General features: G+C 30.5%; 1 protein-coding gene across 1 annotated transcript in view; it reads left to right on the plus strand.

Annotated features, from left to right (window-relative positions):
* LOC132752303 (inositol 1,4,5-trisphosphate receptor type 3-like) overlaps nt 1-25,085 on the plus strand; it is a 68,272-nt gene that overhangs the window by 20,827 nt on the left and 22,360 nt on the right. The window contains exons 6-21 of the mRNA XM_060742614.1: nt 1,027-1,107; nt 1,641-1,744; nt 3,235-3,261; nt 8,469-8,556; nt 9,960-10,047; nt 10,488-10,595; nt 11,644-11,789; nt 12,164-12,242; nt 12,710-12,798; nt 18,052-18,177; nt 18,776-18,826; nt 19,334-19,470; nt 20,224-20,353; nt 21,671-21,898; nt 22,594-22,704; nt 23,484-23,498. Coding sequence (XP_060598597.1) covers nt 1,027-1,107; nt 1,641-1,744; nt 3,235-3,261; nt 8,469-8,556; nt 9,960-10,047; nt 10,488-10,595; nt 11,644-11,789; nt 12,164-12,242; nt 12,710-12,798; nt 18,052-18,177; nt 18,776-18,826; nt 19,334-19,470; nt 20,224-20,353; nt 21,671-21,898; nt 22,594-22,704; nt 23,484-23,498 — 1,608 coding nt within the window. The remainder of the gene's footprint in view (nt 1-1,026; nt 1,108-1,640; nt 1,745-3,234; nt 3,262-8,468; nt 8,557-9,959; nt 10,048-10,487; nt 10,596-11,643; nt 11,790-12,163; nt 12,243-12,709; nt 12,799-18,051; nt 18,178-18,775; nt 18,827-19,333; nt 19,471-20,223; nt 20,354-21,670; nt 21,899-22,593; nt 22,705-23,483; nt 23,499-25,085) is intronic.

Genomic DNA, 25,085 nt, shown 5'->3' on the forward strand with positions numbered 1-25,085 from the left:
TACAAAACTTATGTACTAATATTCTATTGCTGGTTTTTTCCAAGACATTGATTTTTCCAGTCGATCTATTGACTTTATTTACTTTAGGTTAAATACTGGAACAGCTACTTTATATATGGGTAAAATTACTTGGTATTTCCAATAACCCTTTTGTTCATATAACTTTACATTTTCTGACACACAATATATAGCTTTTGAATTCCCTGAATGCCCTTTTCCAGCAATTCAGTTCAAAATCTCTTCATGTCGGAAGCTTTCATTGAATAATGAATGCGTATATTACAAAGGTTTTAGATATGTTTATTAAAGATAAATAGCTGTTCTATAGAAAATCAATAAATGGGATATTGAGTGTTGTAAAGTTACAATGGGACAGTTCCATTTTTAACAAGGTTAAGTTACAATATTACATTTTTACAGGTTTAAACACTTAAATAAGTTTTTTTTAGGTCAAGAACGTCAAAATACAGATAAATATTTTTGCTATAAATATCATATCGTACTGAGGGTGGTTGAAGAAAATGTTAACCAGAGACAATGCATAGCATATAATTATGGCAAAATGACAAAATGACAAAAAAGACATATCTTTTACAAGACTTTTTAAGTGATAATCTCTGGATGAATCTTTTGCATGGGTTACTTCATGATGTCACCAATAAATGAGCCGCGTCACGACAAAACCAACATAGTGCGTTTGTGACCAGCATCTGCGCAGTCTGATCAGGATCCATGCTGTTCGCTTACCAACTCTATTACAAGTAGAGAAACTGATAGCAAACAGCATGGATGCACAGCGTGGTCTGGATCCATGCTGGTCGCAAATGCACTATGTTGGTTTTGTCGTGACGCAGCTCAAATAATCATATAATACTGAAGTTTGTCATACATTGACATGTTTTTACCAGCAAATCCTTTCCTTTATAGATTTCTTATTCACAGAGGATATTTTTGAACATAATTATTATTCTAATTTATATTAAATTTTCTTTCTTTGTTTAAACAGACTTTATGTTATATTTACAGGTTGAGTTGCAGGAGTTTGATGCAAAACATGCCCAGTTTAAGGTCATGCCGAGATACAAGGTCAAGGCAGAGGGTGATGTGGTATGTTCATGGCTGTTTTTTTTTATAGTACAGACAGTAAACTAAAATACTGCCCCTATTTCTGATTCCCTATCCAAAATACACCAGACCAAATTATCCTGGAAAATAATTCAATATAAGCAAACTTTATAGTCAAATGGCAACCTGGAGACAAGAATCGGTAGCAGGTAGCAAATTACACAATGAATAGGCAAACTAGTTAATATGTCTTGGGCTTAGATATAAGCCTTATAAATATTTATCAATGCATCACTGTTGCACATCTTTTTGGGAAGGTTTCCACCAGTGCTGATAATGTTGGAAAAAGATTTTGTTGCACCATCATTCTTAATTGAGAATTATATTATTTATTTTAAAACATGATGCAACTAATTGGAAATTTATTTTCACTTCTTGGCATTTTAACTGAATCCTTCTTTTCACTTTTTGCAAAATTATTGACAAAAAGCAACAAAAAAAGAAAACAAACTGATAATTAACCAAGACTATTGTACTAATTGGCATCTGAAATATAAACTTTGTTGTATTGTTAGGTACAAGTTGATGACCAGATTGTGTTTGAGAGTGTAAAATCTTCAGGACAGTATCTACATGTATCAAAAACATTGCTTGGTGGACAGTCAGTGTATCAAAAAAGGTGAGTTAATTAATTCATATTATTCAGCATTGTTGATATTAGATAACATTGTTTATTATCAGTTCATTCAGTTCATTAAAGTTTGGTGTCATTATAATGCCTTACCAGTAATTTTCTCATTACTTTATCAGTAATGTTCATATTGGTTTATCAGTAATGTTCATAATGGTTTATCAGTATTGTTCATATTGGTTTATCAGTATTGTTTATATTGGTTTATCAGTATTGTTTACATTGGTTTATCAGTAATGTTCACATTGCTTTATCAGTAATCTTTATACTTCTTTATCTATATTGTTCATATTGCTTTATCATATCATTTTGTAAATTAAATGTTCATATTACTGTAACAGTATTGCTTTATCAGTAATGTTCACAAAATGCTCATGCAGTAATGGGTTAATATTCAAATTGTTGTAAACAATAATGTCCATATTGCTTTATAAGTGATGTTCACATTATTTTATCATTAATGTTCATATTGCTTTATCAGTAATATTCATATTGTTGTATCAGTAATATTCACATTGTTGTATCAGTAATGTTCATTTTGTTGTATCAGTAATGTTCATATTGTTGTATCGGTAATGTTCATTTTGTTGTATCAATAATATTCATATTGCTTAATCAGTAATATTCATATTGCTGTACCAGTAATATTCATATTCTTGTACCAGTAATGTTCATATTGCTGTATCAGTAATGTTCATATTGCTGTACCAACCATGTTCATATTGCTGTATCAGTAATGTTCATATTGCTGTACCAACCATGTTCATATTGTTGTATCAGTAATTTTCTTATTGTTGTACCAGTAATGTTCATATTGTTGTACCAGTAATGTTCATATTGTTGTAACAGTAATGTTCATATTGTTGTACCAGTAATGTTCATATTGGTTTATCAGTAATGTTCATATTGTTGTACCAGTAATGTTCATATTGGTATATCAGTAATGTTCATATTGTTGTACCAGTAATGTTCATATTGGTTTATCAGTAATGTTAATATTGTTGTATCAGTAATGTTCATATTGTTGTATCAGTAATGTTCATATTGTTGTATCAGTAATGTTCATATTGTTGTATCAGTAATTTTCATATTGTTGTATCAGTAATGTTCATATTGTTGTACCAGTAATGTTCATATTGTTGTATCAGTCATGTTCATATTGGTTTATCAGTAATGTTGATATTGTTGTATCAGTAATGTTGATATTGTTGTATCAGTAATATTCATATTGTTGTATCAGTAATGTTGATATTGTTGAATCAGTAATTTTCTTATTGTTGAATCAGTAATGTTTATTTTGTTGTACCAGTAATGTTCATATTGTTGTATCAGTAATGTTCATATTGGTTTATCAGTAATGTTCATATTGTTGTATCAGTAATGTTCATATTGTTGTATCAGTAATGTTGACATAGGTCATATTGCTGTATCATATCATTTAGTGAACTTCACATTTTTCTGTTACCTAATGTTTCTAGGGAATCAGATACATCAACAGACGGCAAGTAAGTGGTTGAACACAAAAAAAGCACCGTGTGTTTGAAGCACTTTTACTTTACAGTGATACACATAAAACTGCATCAAAAACTGTATCATACCAGCTAAATATATTTTCCCATGCTAAATTTGTGAAAGATTGTCCCAGCATTTAAATGCAAGTCTATGGTTAATTTAACTGCAAACAGTGTTTAGACTTGTCAGACCACACATGTAAGTGCAGACTGACTTGATTCTTACTTGTAGTCACAAAGTTGGCTGTAATGTTCTGAATAAAATCAAACCCTTGAAGAGATTGTTAAATAAACACAGACACAAACACTAGAAAGCTTCTTAGTTTTTAGTTTTTATGGTACACATTATAACATAGAACTTACCCTACAAGTATCAGAAAGGTCAATGATGCATTAAACTTAAGGGGATAGGCTGGGGGTAATTGACTGCAGTATTATTTAGATTTATATAAAATCATTTACAAATAAAATAAAATTGGTAGAACAAGTCAAGACAGCACTCTGCAGACATGTCACCAATATCTTTTGTAATTGTGACTTTTATATATGGGACAAATGTATAAAGAAATACTTTGAAATGATCCAATATTTTTTAAGTTTGAGCATTTGTTGTTATTGATTGTTTTTGTTTGTTTGTTTTGTTTTGTTCAGTTAGCAATCTATAAGAAACAGTAATTACAAAATAATGTTTCTTCCGACTTTAAAAAAAATTCTATTTTCCTTCTGATGTGAGATTGAAGTGCATTGATTACCTATCTTTTTTATTTATAATTGTTTATTACTGTATGAGTGGACATTACTGTGTGTTGAAAAGTTAGCAAATTTAAAATACCAGACATTTTACATTTAGCAAAATTGTGAAGAGTATAATTTGAGCCATACCACGAGAAAACCAACATAGTGTGTTTGCGACCAGTCTGATCAGGATCCATGCTGTTCGCCTACAAACCCTATTACAAGTAGAGAAACTGATAGCGAACAGCATGGATCCTGATCAGACTACGCGGATGCGAAGGCTGGTCTGGATTCATGCTGGTCGCAAACGCTGTATGTTGATTTTGTCATGGCAGGGTTCATTTAATGACAGGTTGGTTGATATTTATGCGAAAGGAAATTGAGTGGTTTTCGTCAATTCACGAAATTCGCCAATATTTCGGCCTCACTAACTAAACCTCTTATAAAGCAGACTAGGAAACATGAGATAGTTTACACCATTTACTTCCTTCAATCTCAAAGTTTACATTACTACACTGTTTTGTGTACATTATGTATACACATTTGAGATAACAGGCGATTGTTACAATAACTTTTTGTACAGTCACCAATAATTTTACAAGTGCCCACTCAAAGACTGTTTTGAGAGTAAAAATAAATGTCATTCTCTGAAAAATAATAATAATGCAACAAGGTATTATTTGGTAGATTATTCTGGCTTATTTATTATATGAACAACTTTTTTATGTTTTTGCTTGCTTCTTCTTTAAAGGTTAGGGCAATACATGCCAAAATGTTCCGGATGTGTCCCGGACATCCGGGACTGTCCTGGAAATCCGTTGACTGTCCCTGTAAAAATCAAAATCTGAAATAATCTTCTTACCTGACTCATCCCATGAAATGTGAAGAGCTTGAAACTTTCAGATAACCACATACCTAGTATAAATTACTAAATAAGACAGCTGTAGTGGTTATTCCAGGAATCAGACTTTAAAAGTGATTTATATAAAAGTTGAAAAAATATTTCACATGACACTTAAATCAAGCAATATGTTTTAACTTGAATGTTTTTTTGAATATTTTTTTGGGGGGTTAGATAGTGGGAGAAGGTAGAGGGGGTGATAATTGACGCAGTACAGATTGAGGTCACCGTGTTTGCATGATGGAATCTTGTGTGATGATCCAGTGGATATCTGATTTTTCGTGCTATATTCTGTCAAGTCATTGTTAAATGGGTTTGATTATTGGCAGAATTTCGGTGTTTTTTTTTAAAAAAAAATCATAACAAGAATGTGTCAAAAAACAAAACAAATGTATTTGCATATAATAACCCATATTCATTGTATGTCAATCGTGATTAATTGTACATTTTTTAACAAAAGGATTAAAGAGAATTGCGTGCATTTTAATCACAAGACAATAAACATGCAATATGGCTTACATTCAAATGGTTTGGTGATTTTATAGATCTAATACATGCAAGTGTATTATAATGTTACACGTGGCTGTAGTATTAGCCTTGAATAATGATAAATTGAAACGTCCTTAAAAATACCCCCCTAAAAAAGAAAAGAAGAAAAAAAGTCTTTAATTTCATCTAAGTGATGTAAATTGCCCTTCCCAAACACACAGGAACTCGAGAACGGGACCGTAGAATGCGGCGCATATTTTCGATCATGTAACAGTTTTTAAAAATGTTTCTGCTACATCTAAATATCTTTAAGTATTATCCTAGTATATGGCCTCAAAAAATATATTATCAATTGAATCCAATCTGTTACTTTTAAAACTCAGGTAAATTTTATGGTATTATAGCGCTCCAGTGTCAAAAAAATATGTAATGGCCTGTTATACAGGAAGACTAAGTACCTTCTCTCATGATAGCATTCCACCCAACTGACATAATTCAAACTCCTGGACTTTTGCAAAGATTATCTTTTTTCAATTAACATGCCCTGCTTTGTATTTAGAACTGTTTATTGTTATTTTAAGAAGTTTCAGTATACAGATGGCTTAACTTGGACAGTAGAGACTCAGATCACATCATGGAACTCTGTATTTCTACCATTTATTGTTATAAGCTTTTCATTATCGAGCTATTGCCTAAGGAGTTACAGTTAAAAGAAATTAAAGAATTTAGGGCCAGAAAAACACAAGCCATTCAAGCTAGTCATTGACAATATTTGCTAGCCCTAACAAGGTTGAGAAGCCCAAAATAAACTTTTCAGTGGAAAGCAAGGTCATATAGTTTGTGGAATAATGAGTTGTTCCATTAAATTTTGAAATTTGAAGTTATTTCATTTTCAGAAAATAAGGTGACTAGCTGCTAATGTTTTATAGGCCTTATTTAAAAGCTAGTGTCTTAAAAAATTTATTGGTCCAACAATAATTCTACTGGCAGTTGGTTTGCAGACTTACTTCTAAATTCGCACACTCAATATTGTGGACCTTTTTTGAAGTTATTTCACATACAATAAATTCAATAATGATTGTTATTAAATGCTACATTTCTTAAAAGCAGTGAAATAAATCAAAGGTTATGCCCTTTTCAAGTAATTGTATAATATCCGACAGTTTTGTTGAAAGTATGTTTACACATCAACATTTTTATATTATTTGCATGTTCCTCCTTTTATCTGTAGAGTGTCTCTTCAAATAAACTTGGTCTCTGGCCTATAAATCAAATCTGAAGTAGTTTAACAAACAATTAATAATGTAGTCTTATGCCATTTTCCGCAATACCCTAATAATTTTTACTTATATTTTTTTTTGTATTGTGAAATGTAATAATATTGTTAACCCATAACTAGCTGAAACTCTTCCATCCTTCATTTTGGTCAAAACCATTTATATATTTAGGGTGTGCATGGGTATCTATAGAAACAGTTGCTGCTAAATATCTGAGGAAAGGGGCCAATTAAGTTGTTTTGACATATAAAGATTGACAAGCTTGTATAACTAGGATTATGAATATTTGTCTAACAATTATCTCATACTTAGGTGTATAAAACATGTTAAATATCTATATAAGTATGCTAAATATGTTTTGAAATTTCTTATTTGTATTATATATGATATTTATAAACATGTTTTTTTTGTTTTTTGTTTTTTTGTTTTTTTAATAAAAAAAATATTTATTCTTTCTTGCCTATTAAAACATTTGTAGAGTAAGTGTGATTTAAGGCACTTTGATATTATATGACTGTCATTGTGAAATGTGCCAAACATCACACCAAATTTGAAAAGGCAATAATAATTCTTAAGGATTATGAATAACATACTAGAGAGTACAAAAAGAGAAGGAAAGGGTAATAAATGAGGAAGTTTAGAAATCACTAAATATATAGTTAGAGCTCCTATAAATTACAAACAAAAACATTGTCAAAAACTTTGATTAAACATGATTAAAAAAATAAATTTCTTTAAGGAATTGAAATTAAGTTAAAAATGGCCTGCATATTATTATTTAAGATCTTCTGCATTTCATTGCTGATATAGAAAACATTTAATTTTGACAAGTGTATAGTGAATTGCAGTGAAACACAAGTATACCAGGTATATTAATGACAAGTGTATAGGGTTTATTTGATAAGAAAATTTGGTCCATGTAAGATTACAGTTGTTCTACTTTCATAGATATTTTTTTTTATATATTAAATCACTGATATCAAAGTTCAAAAATAGAGGAATTCCAAATGTCGCAATAAGTAGTTACAGTGGCATTTAATGTAACAAGTGATATTTTACAGATTTAAAATGCCTTATGACAAAGCACAACATCAAATTGTGTTCACCTTCTGAAAAATAATATGTTTTGTTGAAATATTAATCACATCAGCACTGATAATAAAAATCTTGTGGTTGTCTTTAACAAGGAATGCATTCATCCACCTAATAGCTGTATGATTTTTAACCCATTAAAGAATAATTTTTTACATAAAATTTCTTGAAACCCATAATAGTTATGGCAAAATGGGCATCAGCCTATGAACTTGTCTTGGTTTGAGTAGATTAAGCAATTTCGGAAAGAAAATACTCCTGACTAAAGGAATCGCTTATATTTGTTAAATGGAGGTAATTGTCCAGCTATGTATATCATCAATTTTTGAGAGATCAAGAGCAAGTAAGTCCACAGTACACAGTAGTGTAGGCTAGCCTGGTGCAATATTGGTGGCATAGGCTATAGTCACTTTATATGATTCTTGCATAGTAAGAGCTTAACCTGTGGCAAAGACTGGCTGCTGCTTTTTTTACCGGGACATAAATCATCTCCGGGACAACTCCGGGACAGACACCTTATTTCCAGGACTTTCCCAGACGTCCGGGGCGTTATGGTATGTATGGGTTTCATCAGAGTAAGGGCTCCACCTGTCAGTTAAGGCTAGTCACTTTTTGTTCCATCTGGGTAAGGACTAGCTAAAAGCTTGTGACAAATAGTTATATGTATATGAAAGTTATTTTACAGTGCTAAATTTTTCTATTTTCAGCTATGAATTAAACTTGTCAGTTCAGCAATCCGGTTTCACAATCTACCGGAAATATAAACCGTCCCCAGATGATGAGAAAAAAGTCAAGGTTAGTGACGTTATAACATATCACTGCAGCACAGATAGAAAAACTTTTAAGTTCTTTACATTTTTTGCATTTAATTTCCCTTTTAATATATATTTTACATTATCTTTCTGAATACACATGAACCCTATAACATAGCTGCATGTGGCCAAAGGGAAATTATTCTGATAATAATATCCATTGAGAAACTCATGTTCACATTACAGTTTATAAAAAGAGTCATGGGGCAGTGGCAGACATTTATTTTATTGTAAACATTTTCCAATATCAACTGTTGGTGAATCACCATTATAACAGTCAATCTTTTGAAATATATAGTCAGTAAAGCTCAGCTCAACTTAACTATAATGTCATGGTATCTTACATGGTTTACAACAAGGCTTAATTCCTCTCCCATGACACCATGGAACCCTAACTCTAAAGGATAGGGGAATAGCTAGGAAATGCATACTCCCCCTAACTTACATAATATACATAACAGTTTTAATGATACATAATTATATCAATCATATTCAAAATTCTGCTATTTTCAAAATATCAGTAAGTTTATCCTTTCAAAATGATTTATTGCTTGAATAAAGTGTATTTTGAAGCAAACATTAAATCATTCTTATTATTTTGTACAAATAAAATATCACATGAAAAAAGAAAAAAAATACAATACAGTATATTAAATGTAAAGAAAAAATGTACTTTCAAGGTTATAGCACACTTGTTTGTCTGTAGTATATTGATTTTGTTCAAAAGATATGTATTTAAACCTTTATTAATTGGGTTGATATACAATTTATTACCTTACCAAATCTTAAACTTAGACTAGTGTTTCCATTCAAAATATAGATCAATAACTGTTTAGGTTTTTTCAGTTTATTGTATTACAATATTGAATATCTTTTTTGAATACCTTTATAATAAAATACTGTATTGACACAAGCTCTTTATTCCATATATATGTCTGTTTAAATCCTTGTTTAACTTCCTGATACACTATATAAAAGATAGAATCAATGACAAATCTGAAAAGAAACCTTTGTGACTGACTGCTGTGAATTCTAAACTATTAACTGACGAATATCTCTATGATATCCCTAAAATGGATAAAGAACTATTTAAAAACGCTTCTCAAGTCCACGATTCAAGGTTATAAATAATTTTCCTATGCTTATACTCAGATCTCAGAATAAAGATTTTATAATCTATAAAACTAATAAAAGTAGGAATAAATTTCTTTTTGGCAAGCTTCAAAATTCGAAAAAAATGGAGAGATTTTCATGACGCCCAAATTTTCACGGCATTTATTTTTAAATTACTGAATCAGTCTAGTAAAATATTCTTCTTGTGAAAAACATCGTTTTACTGAAGACATTAAGTTTAACATATTTGACACATTTTTCTCATATCTTCAGGTTGGGGACATTGTTCGGTTCTACCATAAGGAGATGGAAGCATATCTGGTGGCCGAGGGATTGTTTGATGATGAGCTCACAGAAGATGGTATATACCATTCTTTATAAACATTTACCCCTTCATAGTTGTAAAATAGACTTGCCCTTATAGATAGATTAAAAAAGTACATTAAACTTTCAGCCACCTAAATATGTTAAATGAACCTGTCAATCTTTCAATCTGGTCAAAATCATTTAAGTGAAAATTATAGAATTATGTACTGAGTGTATAGGAAACAGTGAAGACTATGATGGGTTGGCACATCTGATCTTGGTCTAAACTAGTTGCAAGGGTCCAGGTTCATTATAATACATATATAGTCAGTCTGGTTGACTGCTAAACTTTAAGCATATTGAAGTATTTTAACAAGCCTTTAGACTGTTTCCATTGAATTAGAAAATCTGCTGTGAAAAAAAAGGTAACAAAAATATTGTTCTCATTCGTGAAAATGTTTTCTTCAATATTGATATTGAATATTTTATTTTCAGTACATTTGCGGATGCGACCCGTGGATCAAGCCAACCCAAAGACATTATTTCCCAGCAGTTCTGCTGTCACCTACTGGCAGATTGAACTTCAGCAGGGCTGTGTAGCAGGTAACCATAGTTACCAGTGATAGACACATGTTTATAAATTTCTTCTTTTATTTAATTTTACCCATGAAATATGGTGCTATATCAGTCAAATATATTTCATATTTTTTAAAAATAAATATGAAATATAAATATGAAAGTGGGCGGAGTCAAAACTCATATTTATTTTAAGGGACTTCTTTCGCCATTTTGTTCGAAAAATCTGATAAATACAAAACAATTTTTTGTTGAATTTTGTTGTGAAAACTATCTAGAATGATAGAAAATGGTCTAACTAAGAAAATAAATCTGATCACTAATATCTTTAATTCAGTCATTAACGCTGTACAGACGTTTAAAGAGTAGTTTACGTGACGTCACAATGTAGCGCTAAATATCGCATGCAAAACAAGACAATACTTATTACTGCGCACTGTACAAGTACAGTTGCGTAGCAAGCAAGGGTGTTTGTCACCATTTTTCTTTGATAATGAAATTAAATAAAAAGGTTATTTTTTCGTTTTTCGTGAAATATGGTATGCATTTTCACTCAACATGATAAAATGCCACATATTTTCACTCGCCGTCCCGGCTCGTGAAAATATGTGGCATTTTATCATGTTTCGTGAAAATATATTCCATATTTCACTGAAACGAAAAAATATCCTCTTAGTATTTTTTTTTTTGAAAAATTTATTCTGTGAATCTGGTAGGAAGAAGTTAGCTTGCATTTACAAATGTTATCCAATTAAATACATATGGAAGATCGTTTTGGCGAATATGTTAATATGTAGCCTCGTTAAATAAAGCCTTTATTATTATTATTATTATTATTATTATTATAATTATTATTATTATTATTATTATAAATAGGCTCTATCAAAATAAGCCTGCAACATTTTAAGTTGCTGAAAAGGATGAAATTGAAAGTTCCCATTTTATTGGATAAATTTTTGTTATGTTTAACATGAAAATAAGTTTTAAGTTTGCTTCTACGTTATAATTGTAACTTCCTCAAGTATTGGCCATTAAACATGATGTTAGTATTTGACTACTTTGAAATTCTTTGAAGGTGGTGTCTTAAAATGGGAACAACAGTGTAGGCTGATGCATATGTGTACTCGGAAATACCTGTGTGTGGCTCAAGGTGGAAAAGTGACCTTGACCTCAGATCACCTTGACCCTAAAACAGTATTCAGACTTCATCCTGTGATTAGAGTAAGTAACTCTCTAATATTTGTTTAGGTTATACAGTATATTCATTTATTGCTTAGTTTTTTTTTGACACAGAGGAAAAAAAGGTTTTATTGACGTGTTGCAAGGTGGACAGGCAAAAAGTGGCACTAATCAGTTTGAAACACAGTCATCCAATTAGAAAACATTTTACAAATGAAACCCATCTCAGAGATTTTTAGTATTAAATCTTAAAGCTCATAAGTTGAAAAATGAAAAAAAAAAATTAAATCATCCTTAGTCATTTTGAAGCCACTTTTAAGCTTTAACAATATGGAACATGCAGCCAGGTGGAGAGTCATTGCATAATTAATTTAGTAAAAGACATTCTATTAATAGATATGATGTAATATTTACAGGAAAGTGATGATATACCGGAGGACAGTTATTGTAGAATGGAACATGTTGTGTCGGGACAATGGTTGCATGCATCTACAGGTAGGTGAAATATTGAAATATCTTATTTTAACAGTACTGCACAACCTCAATCTACTAAGGTGTCTACAATGTGCTCTTAATTCAACAAATTTAACCCTTATTATCATAAATTTGTTCAGTGGTGCAGTTTTGGCTGAATCATTCAATGTTTTTATCTAGAAAACTGGCAATTCATGCAAACAGATGGTTCGACACACATTGCGTTATATTATCAACCAAAAATTCAAATGTTGAAATATTACAAAATTAAGATACAGTATAGATTTCGGACAGTCTCTGTATAGGTGTGCAGTTTGGTTCTGCTATAACTAGGTGCTAAAGTACGAATCCTGAATACATTACTGGTACATTATTTTATTGTAATGGTATTACATAGCTGGTATTGGTTTGATAACAGAAATTATTTTTTTTTGCGGATTGCTATCAAAGTATCCTGTGTGTAAATAATTGAACTTTTTTTATGACAGATGAGTACAAGAACAAGAAACAAGAAGAAGGGAAGACAGACAGTAAATCAATGGGCTCATTAAAATGGACAACTGCTCAACTTAGAAAGGTATAAAACCAATCATGATGGTCCCTCAGGACGATCTTATCGATCTTAATTGGTCGATTATTTTTATTATAATGTCCAAAGAAAACAAATTCTTAATGCATAAGAAAAAAAAAAAGTTTTTTTTTAATAGTTAATGAAAGATTTATAAATTCAATATAATTTTACGAAGTAAGTATGTGACAGTGTAATATATTTATTTAAACATTACAATAAAACCAGTTTGGAGAAAAGTGTTTCAATGTAACAAGTGGTCTTTGAGCAAGTGGTCATTCAGATCATGTAACTTCACACTGAATACTCTAATGGGTCAGTCAGATTTTGGCCTTAAAGCAAATAAGTCTTATTTATGAAGAGTTGGACTACAGTATAATTCAGGATCCAGAGTGATATTTTCCTTCAAGGTTATAATGTGTTATGTTTTACATGTAATAGAAGTAAGGTAATAAATATAGAAAATATATGTTTTATTTTTCAGTAACATAATATTAATTTTGTTTATGTAAACTTATCCATGTTATATTTATTTCTTTATGGAATAATTATCGGACAAACATTTTAGTTTTAATTTATTTATACTGATTTCATTCTATTTAAATCTTTACAAAGTTATATCCTAATAACTTGAAGATAGGGTTACAAATGAAATATTTTAAAGTGATAAGTGACATCATTATGGGAAGAAGTGCATACAATGAGGGGAGGTAACTGCAGTTTAACTGAAAAATTTCCCTACTGCAGTTTTGTCCCTTGTAGTATTTTCTTACTCAATTTCTATATATTAAATTGCTGCATAAAAGGAATTGAAACAAAGTGGTGGTAAACTTGTAGTAAGTTGACAAACAATATAACCAAACAAGTTTTTTTTCTACATTGTTTTTTTACTACTTTTATGATAATATATATTTTCATTAAAAGTGCCACTTTAACTACATTTTCTTTTAATGACTTGGTAGAAAATTGTTAAAAAGATCATAAATAACATAAATCCAATTTCCCTGTAAATTTTTGTAAACATCGGTCCAGAAAATGTAACAAACTAATAAGGTTGTTTCGTATTTTCTTATATTTATATCAATGTTTTTTTGTCTACATGAGATAAGTAAATTATGGTAATGAATGTAACCAAAAGTTGGCACTTTTGATGACTGCAGAATGTTGCATTTTCTAAATGTTTATTTGAATTGGCAGGTTCTGTTAAGCTGTTAAAAATTGCGGATGAATCTGAATTTCATTTTCATAGAATGAAGCCCCTTTATTACTTTATGCATAAACATTTTCATCAGCTATTTCAACACCTTCAGTATTATCATTTACCAGAAAATATAATAAAAGGATCTTGCATGAACAGTAATTTTATATTCTAGTTTTATAATAATCAGAGTTTAAGAAAGTGTTGTATTAAGCCAGCCTGTGACTAGATTTATAAAAAAATCTTGGATGTCTTTATTGTTATCAATATATTAAAGAATGATAACAAATTTACGATTTTCTTATCACATGCCAATATTATCAATGCCAGAAAATGGAAATAAGCAAAAATCACCATCTTCGAAATAACTTCAGCCATTGTCTTTATATAGGGTTAGATAGATAAGAACTGATCTCAACATTTTTATATTAAACATGGATCATATAAAGGTATACATTATAAATGTATAAACATTATATATATTATTAGTTATAAAGATTGTTGACAGGTTACATGGCCCTATATAAACGGCTGTTTTTAAATATAACCAGAGCTGTTGCGAGGGTTATATTGCAAACAGTTTATATACGGCCATATATCCTGTCAACAATCTTTATAACGAATTTATAATACAGGACGCATCATTTTTTTAGAGAAAAGGTAAGATTTCTTCATGAATCGACAGTAGCCGTGTATATAAAACTATATAAACGTCACGATTATCCAATGAAAAGCCACGTTACAAACGTGCAGTATTATAATACATTGAAAACAACTTATGTCATGTGATAAGAAAGGATATACATATACAGTTAGTGGTGGAATCATTTTAATAAGTGGATCTACTTCCTGTTTATATAAGAAAGGTACAGGTAAAAATATTTAGGCTCCAAGATGTACAGTGATAGGAAGTGCTTGTTTAAATCACAAAATGTGTTACATATTGAATTGATATAGGCTTGCAGGACCTGTTACAGTGATTCCTCAATTTATCCATTGTGAAAATGTATAATCATAACAAGATTCATGCGATATATATTGATTGCAAAATAAATTATATCTACTGATCATCACTAAAGTGATGTTTACTGACCAATTACTGCCGATAAAGTGATCATTGTGTCCCACCACTTACAGTCATAACTTTTTTTCTTTTCTATTTTGAAAAGATATTGCATGTTTTACTATGTAGTAGATAGATTTTATCAGGCATTTTTTTCAATTTATATTTAGCTCACCTGAGCATAATTTTGCTCATGATGGGTAGTTGTGATCAACTGCTGTCCAAACCATTATAAAATATTCATTTATATTTTAAGTAATTTTGATTTGACCAAAACATGTTTGTATTTTGCTATTTCCTACAACAAATTATGCAATTGACATTGTATTAAAAACAATACAAAAAACAGTACAATACAGGTGAGCAATTTTTGGCCATTTTGGCCCTCTTGTTTCATTTTTTTGTAAAATACATGTTTTTGTAGATGATAGAATCCTTTAGTTTTTGTGTTTTATAATACATCATGTGTGATTTTCTAATCATTATTGAGCCGCGTCACGACAAAGCCAACATAGTGCGTTTGCAACCAGCATGGATCCAGACCAGCCTGCGCATTCGCGCAGTCTGATCAGGATCCATGCTGTTTGCTTACAAACACTATAACAAGTAGAGAAACTGTTAGCGAACAGCATAGATCCTGATCAGACTGCACTGATGTGCAGGCTGGTATGAATCCATGCTGGTCGCAAACCCATTTATATGTTGGTTTTGTCGTGACGCGGCTCATATTATTTTTTTTCCAATATTATATGAAATTTTAATGAATGTTATTTGTATATATAATTGTATATTTTTTAATATAAATGCTGTCTGATGTAGAAGTATGAAAAACTGAGTGTAAGTTGCTTAACTCTGCGTGATTTCTGAAGTAGAGTTCTGTCCCCTGTATTACAAGTATATGATTTTTTAGTGCATTCGTGTTCCAACGAAATATTGGAGAGAAAAAAACTTTCTGATTTTACAGTCAAAAAACCTTCTGAAATCTTTCAAACTTATTTTTAAAAATTATTTTTGGTGTTTATTAGCTTTCTGAAGTAGCATTCTGTCCCCTGTATTACAAGTATATGACATTTTAGTGCATTCGTGTTCTGATGAAATAATTTGGAGAGAAAAAACTTTCTTCTGATTGTGCAGTCAAAAAACCCTCAGAATTCTTTCAAACATTTATTTGAAATTTATTTTTGGTCTTTATTAGTTTCATTTTTAAACAAATACAGTACAAGAACAATCCTCACATTATTATCTTATTAAACTTTATGGCAAAATTAACCCTCTCTTTATAAACAGGCTTAGAGTGTTAATAAGTATCATATCCATTTACAAAATTATTGAATTTGTCTAAATTTACCAGGCTGATTGTTAGTTATTAGTCTATCTATCTCCCAATTATAGTGAAACCCTATACAGGGGACTTCGACATGCATAAAAAAGAGATTAATACATGTATGTTATGATTCATTTTAGAAAATGCAATCATTTAGAACAAATGAATGATTTAAAACACTGAAATACCCCTTTGACTGTAAATTATATACCTGTACCTTTATTAAAAACATTAATTTACTGTTAATTAATATATTTACTATGATTCCTATGTTTTCGGAGTGCCAATTTTGTTGAAACTAAAATTATTTGTAAGACTTATTTAATAGCATTATTTCATTTTATTATTTGTAGTTCCTATAATTTATTTTGATATGAATCTTATAATACTTTTTCTAAGTTTTGATTTAATATCTAGATCTTTCAATACTTCTTTAAAAATGCTGTGTTTCTATGAAGAGCATGAAAAACATGGTATGGAATGTTTTAGCTCAAGCTTAAAGTATAAATAATATTTTATGTTTTATGATATAGTCCCAAGCAACAATGTGTATTAAGCGACTTCAGCAACCATACATATGTGAAAAACTTAAATTTCCAAACAGAGAGAGGTGAATAACAAATGCATAACAGAAACCATCAACACTTATGCCCAGAAACAATATTTTTTTATTTTAGTAACTATTTATATTATCAGAGAGGTATGATTATAATACATGTATATAAATAAAGTTGAAACACTCCTTTTGTCCAAAAGGAAATATATGATGAATTAAATAATATTGACTTTTTTTCTCATGATCGGTTATATTGAGCAACCATTTTTGGTGTTTGTCATATATGGTCGCTTAATACAAGTTTGACTGTATTATGAAATAAAAATTACACAGAAAAATGTTAAAACAATTTCTGTAGTTGACATTTCAAATAAAAAGTCCTTTTTTGTTGTTATGAAATGAAAACAAATGAGTTTTAAACAATTGAAAACTGAGCAAAAGATTGAAATAAAAGAGTAAAAGTTTTGATCATAGGACATGTATTATGTGTTGATGTAATTTGAAAGAGTGAAGTGAACATTTTGAAAATTTAAAGAAAGGAAAAAAAGGAGTGTAAATACATGATATGGAATGTAAAAACTGGTTTATTTATTCCAGAAAAAGAGTGCAAATGAAATACACACATCATTTATTTGGATGACATTTCTTATTTATACAATCATGTACAAGAACTTGCTAATGATCAATATGACTGAGACAATATTAAACATTTTAGATTTTTGTTACAATCTTTTAAAAACACCTCTTTTTCAAGGGCTTGAGAAATATTCAATTATTATACAGATTTTTTAAATAGTTTTCAAAGAAGAAATTTCTTAAACTATAAAGAATTATGAGATGTTAACATTATAGTATAATGGTGTGGTAAATGTTTGGGTTTTTTTTGTATGTGAAAAACAATGTGAATGAATGATGCTGAAACATTTATTTATATAAGACAGAAATAAAATACCTTAAAACATGGTCTACTAATATCTAATAACATTTCAGCAGTTCCATTAATATCTAATAACATTTCAGCAGTTCCATTAATATCTAATAACATTTCAGCAGTTCCATTAATATCTAATAACATTTCAGCAGTGATTAGGTTGTAATTTATCTCATTGTAATTTATACAGATTGGTGTTATAGAGGAGAAACAGTATGATGATGCCTTCACTCTACAGTCAGTGGATCAACCATTGGAGGAAATCTTTAACACAATGGCTGGAATGGTTCCCTTTATACAGAAACTTGTTTCAGATGTATGTATTTTACTGGTTCTTTTACCTTTTATTAACAGGGAGCGTCTCTGTTTAGTTGGGCATTAAATAATCACTGAAATGCATTTTTTACTACATCTTTTGTGGGGAATAGATGAGAGTTACATGGTGGTTTAGCATTAGGAGCTTTTATTTAGTCTAAGAGGATATTGAATAAGTAAAGGTTCAATACTCAGAATACATTGTAATTATATGAAATTATATTTGGCAATAGTTCAGACACTTGTTATTGAAAATTTCAAGTATTACAATTAATATTGTAAGTGTCCATGTCTTTTTCAGTGTCATGTCAAATCATAAGGTGAATATTTCTCTGTCAACTGTTAAAGCAACATATACAATATGTATATTAATGAGCCATGCCATGACAAAACCAACATGGTAAGTTGGTGACCAGCATGCATCCGCGCAGTCTGATCAGGATCCATGCTGTTCGCTATCAGTTTCTTTACTTGTTACAAGGTTTGTAAGCTAACAGCATGGATCCTGGTCTGGATCCATGCTGATCGCAAACACATTACGATGGTTTCGTCATGGCACGGCTCATTTATTGAAATCAATCAATGTCTCCTTGTTTCAGAAAAAAGCTGGAGTGGTACTGAATGCAAAGATGTCCTATAACGTCTCCACTGTAAGTAATGCTATATATTGTACATGTATTAAAAACAGTATAAATAAGTTTATAAATCTTTATCACTCAGAAATTAAATGTTAGGGGCAACAACTATATTTGAAAATGTTTTCTCAAAAAAGTTCAAGTTAATTGTGAAATAACATGTTGGAAATTATATTTTGGCCGAACAGCAAATCTACCAAGATTGTTGAAATAATCTTATACTGTCTTCAATCATTGGCCTTTTTTCACCATATATATTAAATTTTTCATACAAATTCTTTTCTTGATTAATATTTTATTTTTTTGTTTTCAAAGAAATATTTAGATGATCTTTCACAAAGCTGTTATATATATAAAAAAAACACAATTGTCACAAATGCTGTGTCCATATAACCGTTATTTTCGTGTTGATTATAACTAAAACAGAGATTACTCTTTTAGAATTTTAAATAGTAATGAAAAAAAGGATTTTATAATAGTTATCACTTATTTCTGTATGTGTTAATGTATTTTTGGTTCCAGGCTTTGAAAGAGATCTGTTCATTTATGGTAGTAGATGGGGAACCAATCAAACAAAGACAAAAGCTGATGAGAAATCTGAGAATAGTAGAACTTCTTGTAAACCTGCTCAAATGTCCGTTCAATGGCGCAGATCAGTAGTAAGTGATTATTTCCATGTCAAAACTAATATTACATATATAACAACAAACATAATTCCATGTGTATCATGGATAAATATTATATCAATGTTCCTTGAACCTTTAACCCTATGATATGTTTTTTGATGCCTTACACAGTTTGAACCTTATCAGATGTAGCAGTCATAATTTAACTTACCGATGGTAAAAGTTTAGCTAGGGCAGCCAGTAAATCATAGTTCATTCTGATCTGCTCTGCTCGGTTTGTTGTTCAATTACTTTTACACTAGAATACCTTACAATAATACTGGACTGTTGCAAAGTCCAAGCAGGGCTGGTCCATTATTCAGATTTAGCCTAGTGATAGTTGATTGCCTGAATTGAGAAAAGCACCATCTTAATCCTGAACTTGCTTTTTTTATGCAATGTATTTGTCCTGCCTTGAAACTGGAACAGTCCATTCAAAGTTTAGAATTTCAATATCAAAATACAAGAATTAAGCTTGGCATCAGTATAGCACATGATGAGACTCTGTGACAATGTGCGAGCTGGCCTGGCTCTATACTGGTAGTAAACATTTCCAGTTGCAGCAATTCAATAATTAATTCAGCCATACACTTTCTTCATAAAATTATGGCATTTTCAGACCTATTTGCACATTTTTTTTAACCTTATAAATTTTCTTATAAATTAAACTATTGAGCCAAATGAATTACATATTTAAAAAAAGGTTGATATTTGACAGTTTATATATGTTTATTGCGCTTTTTCCAGTCACATGACGAGAATATTCAGTGTAGCATATGATGTATTGTACACATATCTGATGGGGAACTCCAGAAAAAATGAGTTATATATAGCAAAATACATAGATTTCTTCCTCACACAGTTTGAAATTAAAGAGGTAAGATTTTGATTTGTCAAAAAAAAATGTACAGTTGACTCTCAATAAGTCAAAATCGCTTTACTCAAAATTCCGCCTTAGTCAAATAATTTCTAAAGTCCCGTCAAATTTCCCTTTTTATCTTTGTATTTTAACTCCGCTTAGGTCAAATTTTGACTTACCGAGACTCCTGTTTAGTCGAAAAGAAAATTTGGTCCCGTCAATTAAAGTCCACATATTTTCATCTCAATTAGTCGAAGTGTGAAATCAAAGGCCGGCGACATCAAGGTGAGATGTTGTCACTCGTGATTTACACGTTTCATAGTAATTTTTAATTGCCGGTCATCATGTTTTATTAACACGGCGTAAAAGTGTCTTTAATCCGTTTCACGACTTAATTGGTTTTAACAGTTAGATAACTAAATTAAAATTTAATTACATTTCTTTAAAAAAGTTTACTCGTGCCAGTCTGACGGGTGTTAGTCAAATAACAGCCTAGGTATTGATGTGTATTATCAACGTAAATGATATTTGTATAATTAATGTTCCGTCATATTGCATACATTAATTTGTACTTCCGGTTCACGATAGTTGGTTCGATGATCAATTAAATCAAATATAATTGTGTGTTTATGTTTCACTATTAATATACATGTATAAAATTTTGAATGATATATTTATGTTCATTTATAATTTGTAGTTGAAAGTGATTTACCGTCATTTCAATGGTTAAATATTGCAGCATTGCCGCTAACAACAATAAGAAACCTACTTCTTTGCACATTCAATCAGGTACATGTATATACATGTACGAAGTCAACATAATGGCGGTAGTTCCAAGTTACTCGAATTCCGTTTCTCTCGAAGTAAAATACCTAGTCCCTTGGATTTCGAGTTTAACCGAGAGTCAACTGTATATATAGTTCACTCAACAGCTCTTATATTCTGATGTATTTTGATATACAATCAGTAAACAATGTGAAACATCATAAAACACAATATAATGAATAAATAACTAGAATTGTTCAACTAAAAACAACTATATAATATAATACAAAGTTATGCATTTCATAGATTTTATATGCTGAATATACAATGTTGTAATGCTCTTTGATTTCATTGTAAGCATACATGTGAACACCCCCACTTTTAGCGGAAGGCTCCAACTTTCTGCAGCAATGTTTTAAACAATTTTTCTTAATGACATTTGTCACAGTGTATAAAAAGAAATATTTAAGATCAATTTACCTATATGAACACGGAAAAACTGTTTTCACAAACATGTATATATCATTGATTTTTCTGTTGTTTCATTTGTAAATCTTCACTTTTTTACAGGGACATATTGGTTTGAATGCTGCACACATGGTTATGGAGCTGATTCGTGACAACAGAAAAATCGTGGACAGAATAACTCACGATCACATTGACAAATTTGTGGATCTTTTACGACGTGATAAGAACTATCACTACCTAGACTTACTAAGTGTGTTATGTGTGTGTGATGGTGTGTCCATTGCTGACAACCAGAAATATATCACGGAAGTTTGGCTTATGCGCGGAATGGTAAATATATATGAGCCGCATCATGACAAAACCAACCTAATGCGTTTGCGACCAGCATGGATTCAGACCAGCCTGCGCATTCGTGCAGTCTGATCAGGATCCATGCTGTTAGCCATCAGTTTCTCTACTTGTTATAGACTTAGTAAGTGAACAGCATGGATCCATATCAAAGGCTGGTCTTGATCCATGCTGGTCGCAAACGTACTAAGTTGGTTTTCTCATGACGCGGCTCATATTCAAGTTTTAACAGTTAACTGTCTAAGTTTAGAAAAACTGCTGTCTGAAGTGAGAGCTCTTTGCGTCTACTGGATTGTGCTTGAATTAAGAACAATGCATTATGGGCTTGAAAATGTGCTTTGAGACATTTTGGTCACAGACACGCACACAAAATTGTTTTTCCAGTTTTTGTAACAAAAACTTATAAATGTTTGTTTTAAACGGCATCTGCTAAGAAATATTTCAAATGCATTAAACAATACATAAGTAAATTCAATGGACAGATGGTGCATTTTGAAAGATAATTGGAAAAAGACAATAGCATCAAATGATTCAAATCAGATATTTTAGATGATACTATAGAATATCTGATGCTTGAAAAAATTTGGTTAAAAGTTTTACAATGATTGAAATTCTTCAAACTCTTTAAATCTCTTCTTTTGTCTATCGCTGATTTTGGAATATTTCTTCTTTTTCAGAATTGTGTGTTTTTCACAGATCTTGGCCAGAAGATTGGGTTAGATGATGGAAAGGTGTATGTATCTACAAACAATGGAAAATCTTACGTAGACTTGTTCACATTCTCAAATGTAAGTAATAGGCAGCCTGGTTCCCCCTGTATTCTTTGCTTTATAATGTAAAATGTTGTAATTTTAGAGTAGAACCAGTCAAAGCTATAAAACAGAAAATGTGGATCAGTCTTGTTGAATAAGAATCTGATTGGATATTGCTGTAAAACCAAACTTGAAATCAACCAATAGAAAGAAGGCTCTTTGTGGACTGGTCTTTATTTATTGTTTTGTAACTAAACCAAATTATATATTTCAAAATTTGTTGTAAATTTTTATTGTATCACATGATTTTGTTTTGTTATTTTAATTTAACGTAGTTGCAAATTGTTATTCTTTCACATTGCCCTTTTTAGTTATACACATATATTTTTTGTCAAATTTTGACATCCTATTTTATTGCATCGGCATCCTATTTAAGCTAATGCTTTTTAATTAAGCGAGCTTTTGTATTTAAATCTAAAATTTGAATAATGTCTCAGAGTTTTCAGCTTCCAATGAAGTAGTATAGATCACTAACTAGTCATTGCAGTAGACATAATATTATAGTAAGGCGCAGATATATTTCACACATCTATTAAATGAATATTAACCTGTTAGTAATGATAATAAATTTAATAAAGTGACCTTCCGATAACAAAAATCTAGTGTATTAGAGTGTTAATATATCTTCACAGAGGCCCCCTTATACCGGAATCCTCCATCACTAATGCTGATAAGCCTCCATTTGGCTTTACATTCAAAAATCATAACGTATAATTTTACTTTAATCGAAGAGTTTTATTACTTTTGATTTTTAGAGACATCTCGAGGATGTAAGTTTTATGTTTATCATGTTTACCTAACAATTGTATGCAGAGAAAATATTATTATATTATTATTATTATATAGCATTGCTATATACAAAGCTATAATGGTGCTGGTGTATTTTATATGCTTATAAAAGAGTTTTGCTTTCTGTTCTTATGATTATATACTGCTGTTATTTAAATATTATTCTTACAAAATACCATACTGCTATGTTTTTTTCTCTATGCTTTATTTTCCTATGTGTATTAAAACTATATCATAATGAGCTAAATGAGGAATAGATCATTCTGTCTTTTATAATATATGATTCAGTCTAAGAAAAATATAATTGTTTCCTTGACAACATCCTGCTGACTTTGTTTATATCTTATTAGTATAATATGAGCTGACGTCAAGTCAAAACCAACATTGTAAGTGCGTTTGTGACCAGCATGGATCCAGACCAGCCTGTGCATTCAGTTTCTCTACTTCCAAAAGGGTTGGTAAGCGAACAGCATGGATTCTGATCAGACTACATGGATGTGCAGGCTGATCTGGATTCATGCTGGTCGCAAACACATTATTTTGGTTTTGTCTTGAAGGGGCTCATATAGAGTATCTTCATGCTTACAAACAATTTCATCTTTAAAATTATTTTCCGGTAGGTAAGTTTACAACATTAGTGCTTTAAAAGAATAATGTAATTTCACTAAGCTTTAGTTTAGGTAAAAGTCTCTATAGATAGCAAAATAGATATTTATTCAGGTTAAAAAGACACATATACACACATACAAATATAGTTACATATAAATATAGTTAATATTTAGATTATTATTTACATTTGTATTAAGAAGCTTTCAAAAAAGACGTCTTGATAAACATTCATATATTATTAGCATGTTGTGTGAAATTTCTATCTTTTTTCAATATTTGAAGTTACCTTTTTTTGCTTATATAATTTATTATATTACCTTATTACTCTTATAAATGCCCTTATACTTGAATTTAATCTTGTACATTTTATAGAAAAATGATAATCTCTTGATATCGGTAGATTTAATTATTATTATTTATAATAAAATAAAACTCATCTTATATCATACTCAGTAACAGAAGGCCGCTGTTAGAAGACAGCTGTTAGAAGAAAGAGTAAATGAATTGAATTTATTGATATTTGATGAAAATAGGGGAGATAAATCTTTAAATACACGGTAATGCCCTGCCTATACCACCAGTGCATATTCAGTTTTACCTGTGCAGCTTTGCTGTCTGAGTACATGGGAGGTTACTCTTTGAATACTAGCTGCAGTTATATGCCCTTCATTTACAACCAGGGCATATTCAGTTTTACCTGCGCATCTTTGCTGTCTGAATACATGGGAGGTTACTCTTTGAATACTAGCTGCAGTTAAATGCCCTTCATTTACCACCAGGGCATATACAGTTTTACCTGCACATCTTTGCTGTCTGAATACAGGGGAGGTTACTCTTTGAATACTAGCTGCAGTTAAATGCCCTTTATTAACCACCAGGGTATATTCAGTTTTACCTGTGCATCTTTGCTGTCTGAATACAGGGGAGGTTATTGTTTGAATACTTTCTGCAGTTAAATG

The sequence above is a fragment of the Ruditapes philippinarum genome, unplaced genomic scaffold (genome assembly GCF_026571515.1).
Source record: "Ruditapes philippinarum isolate M1 unplaced genomic scaffold, ASM2657151v2 ctg1688_1_1_1_1, whole genome shotgun sequence".
In the NCBI taxonomy this organism is placed as follows: Eukaryota; Metazoa; Mollusca; class Bivalvia; order Venerida; family Veneridae; genus Ruditapes; species Ruditapes philippinarum.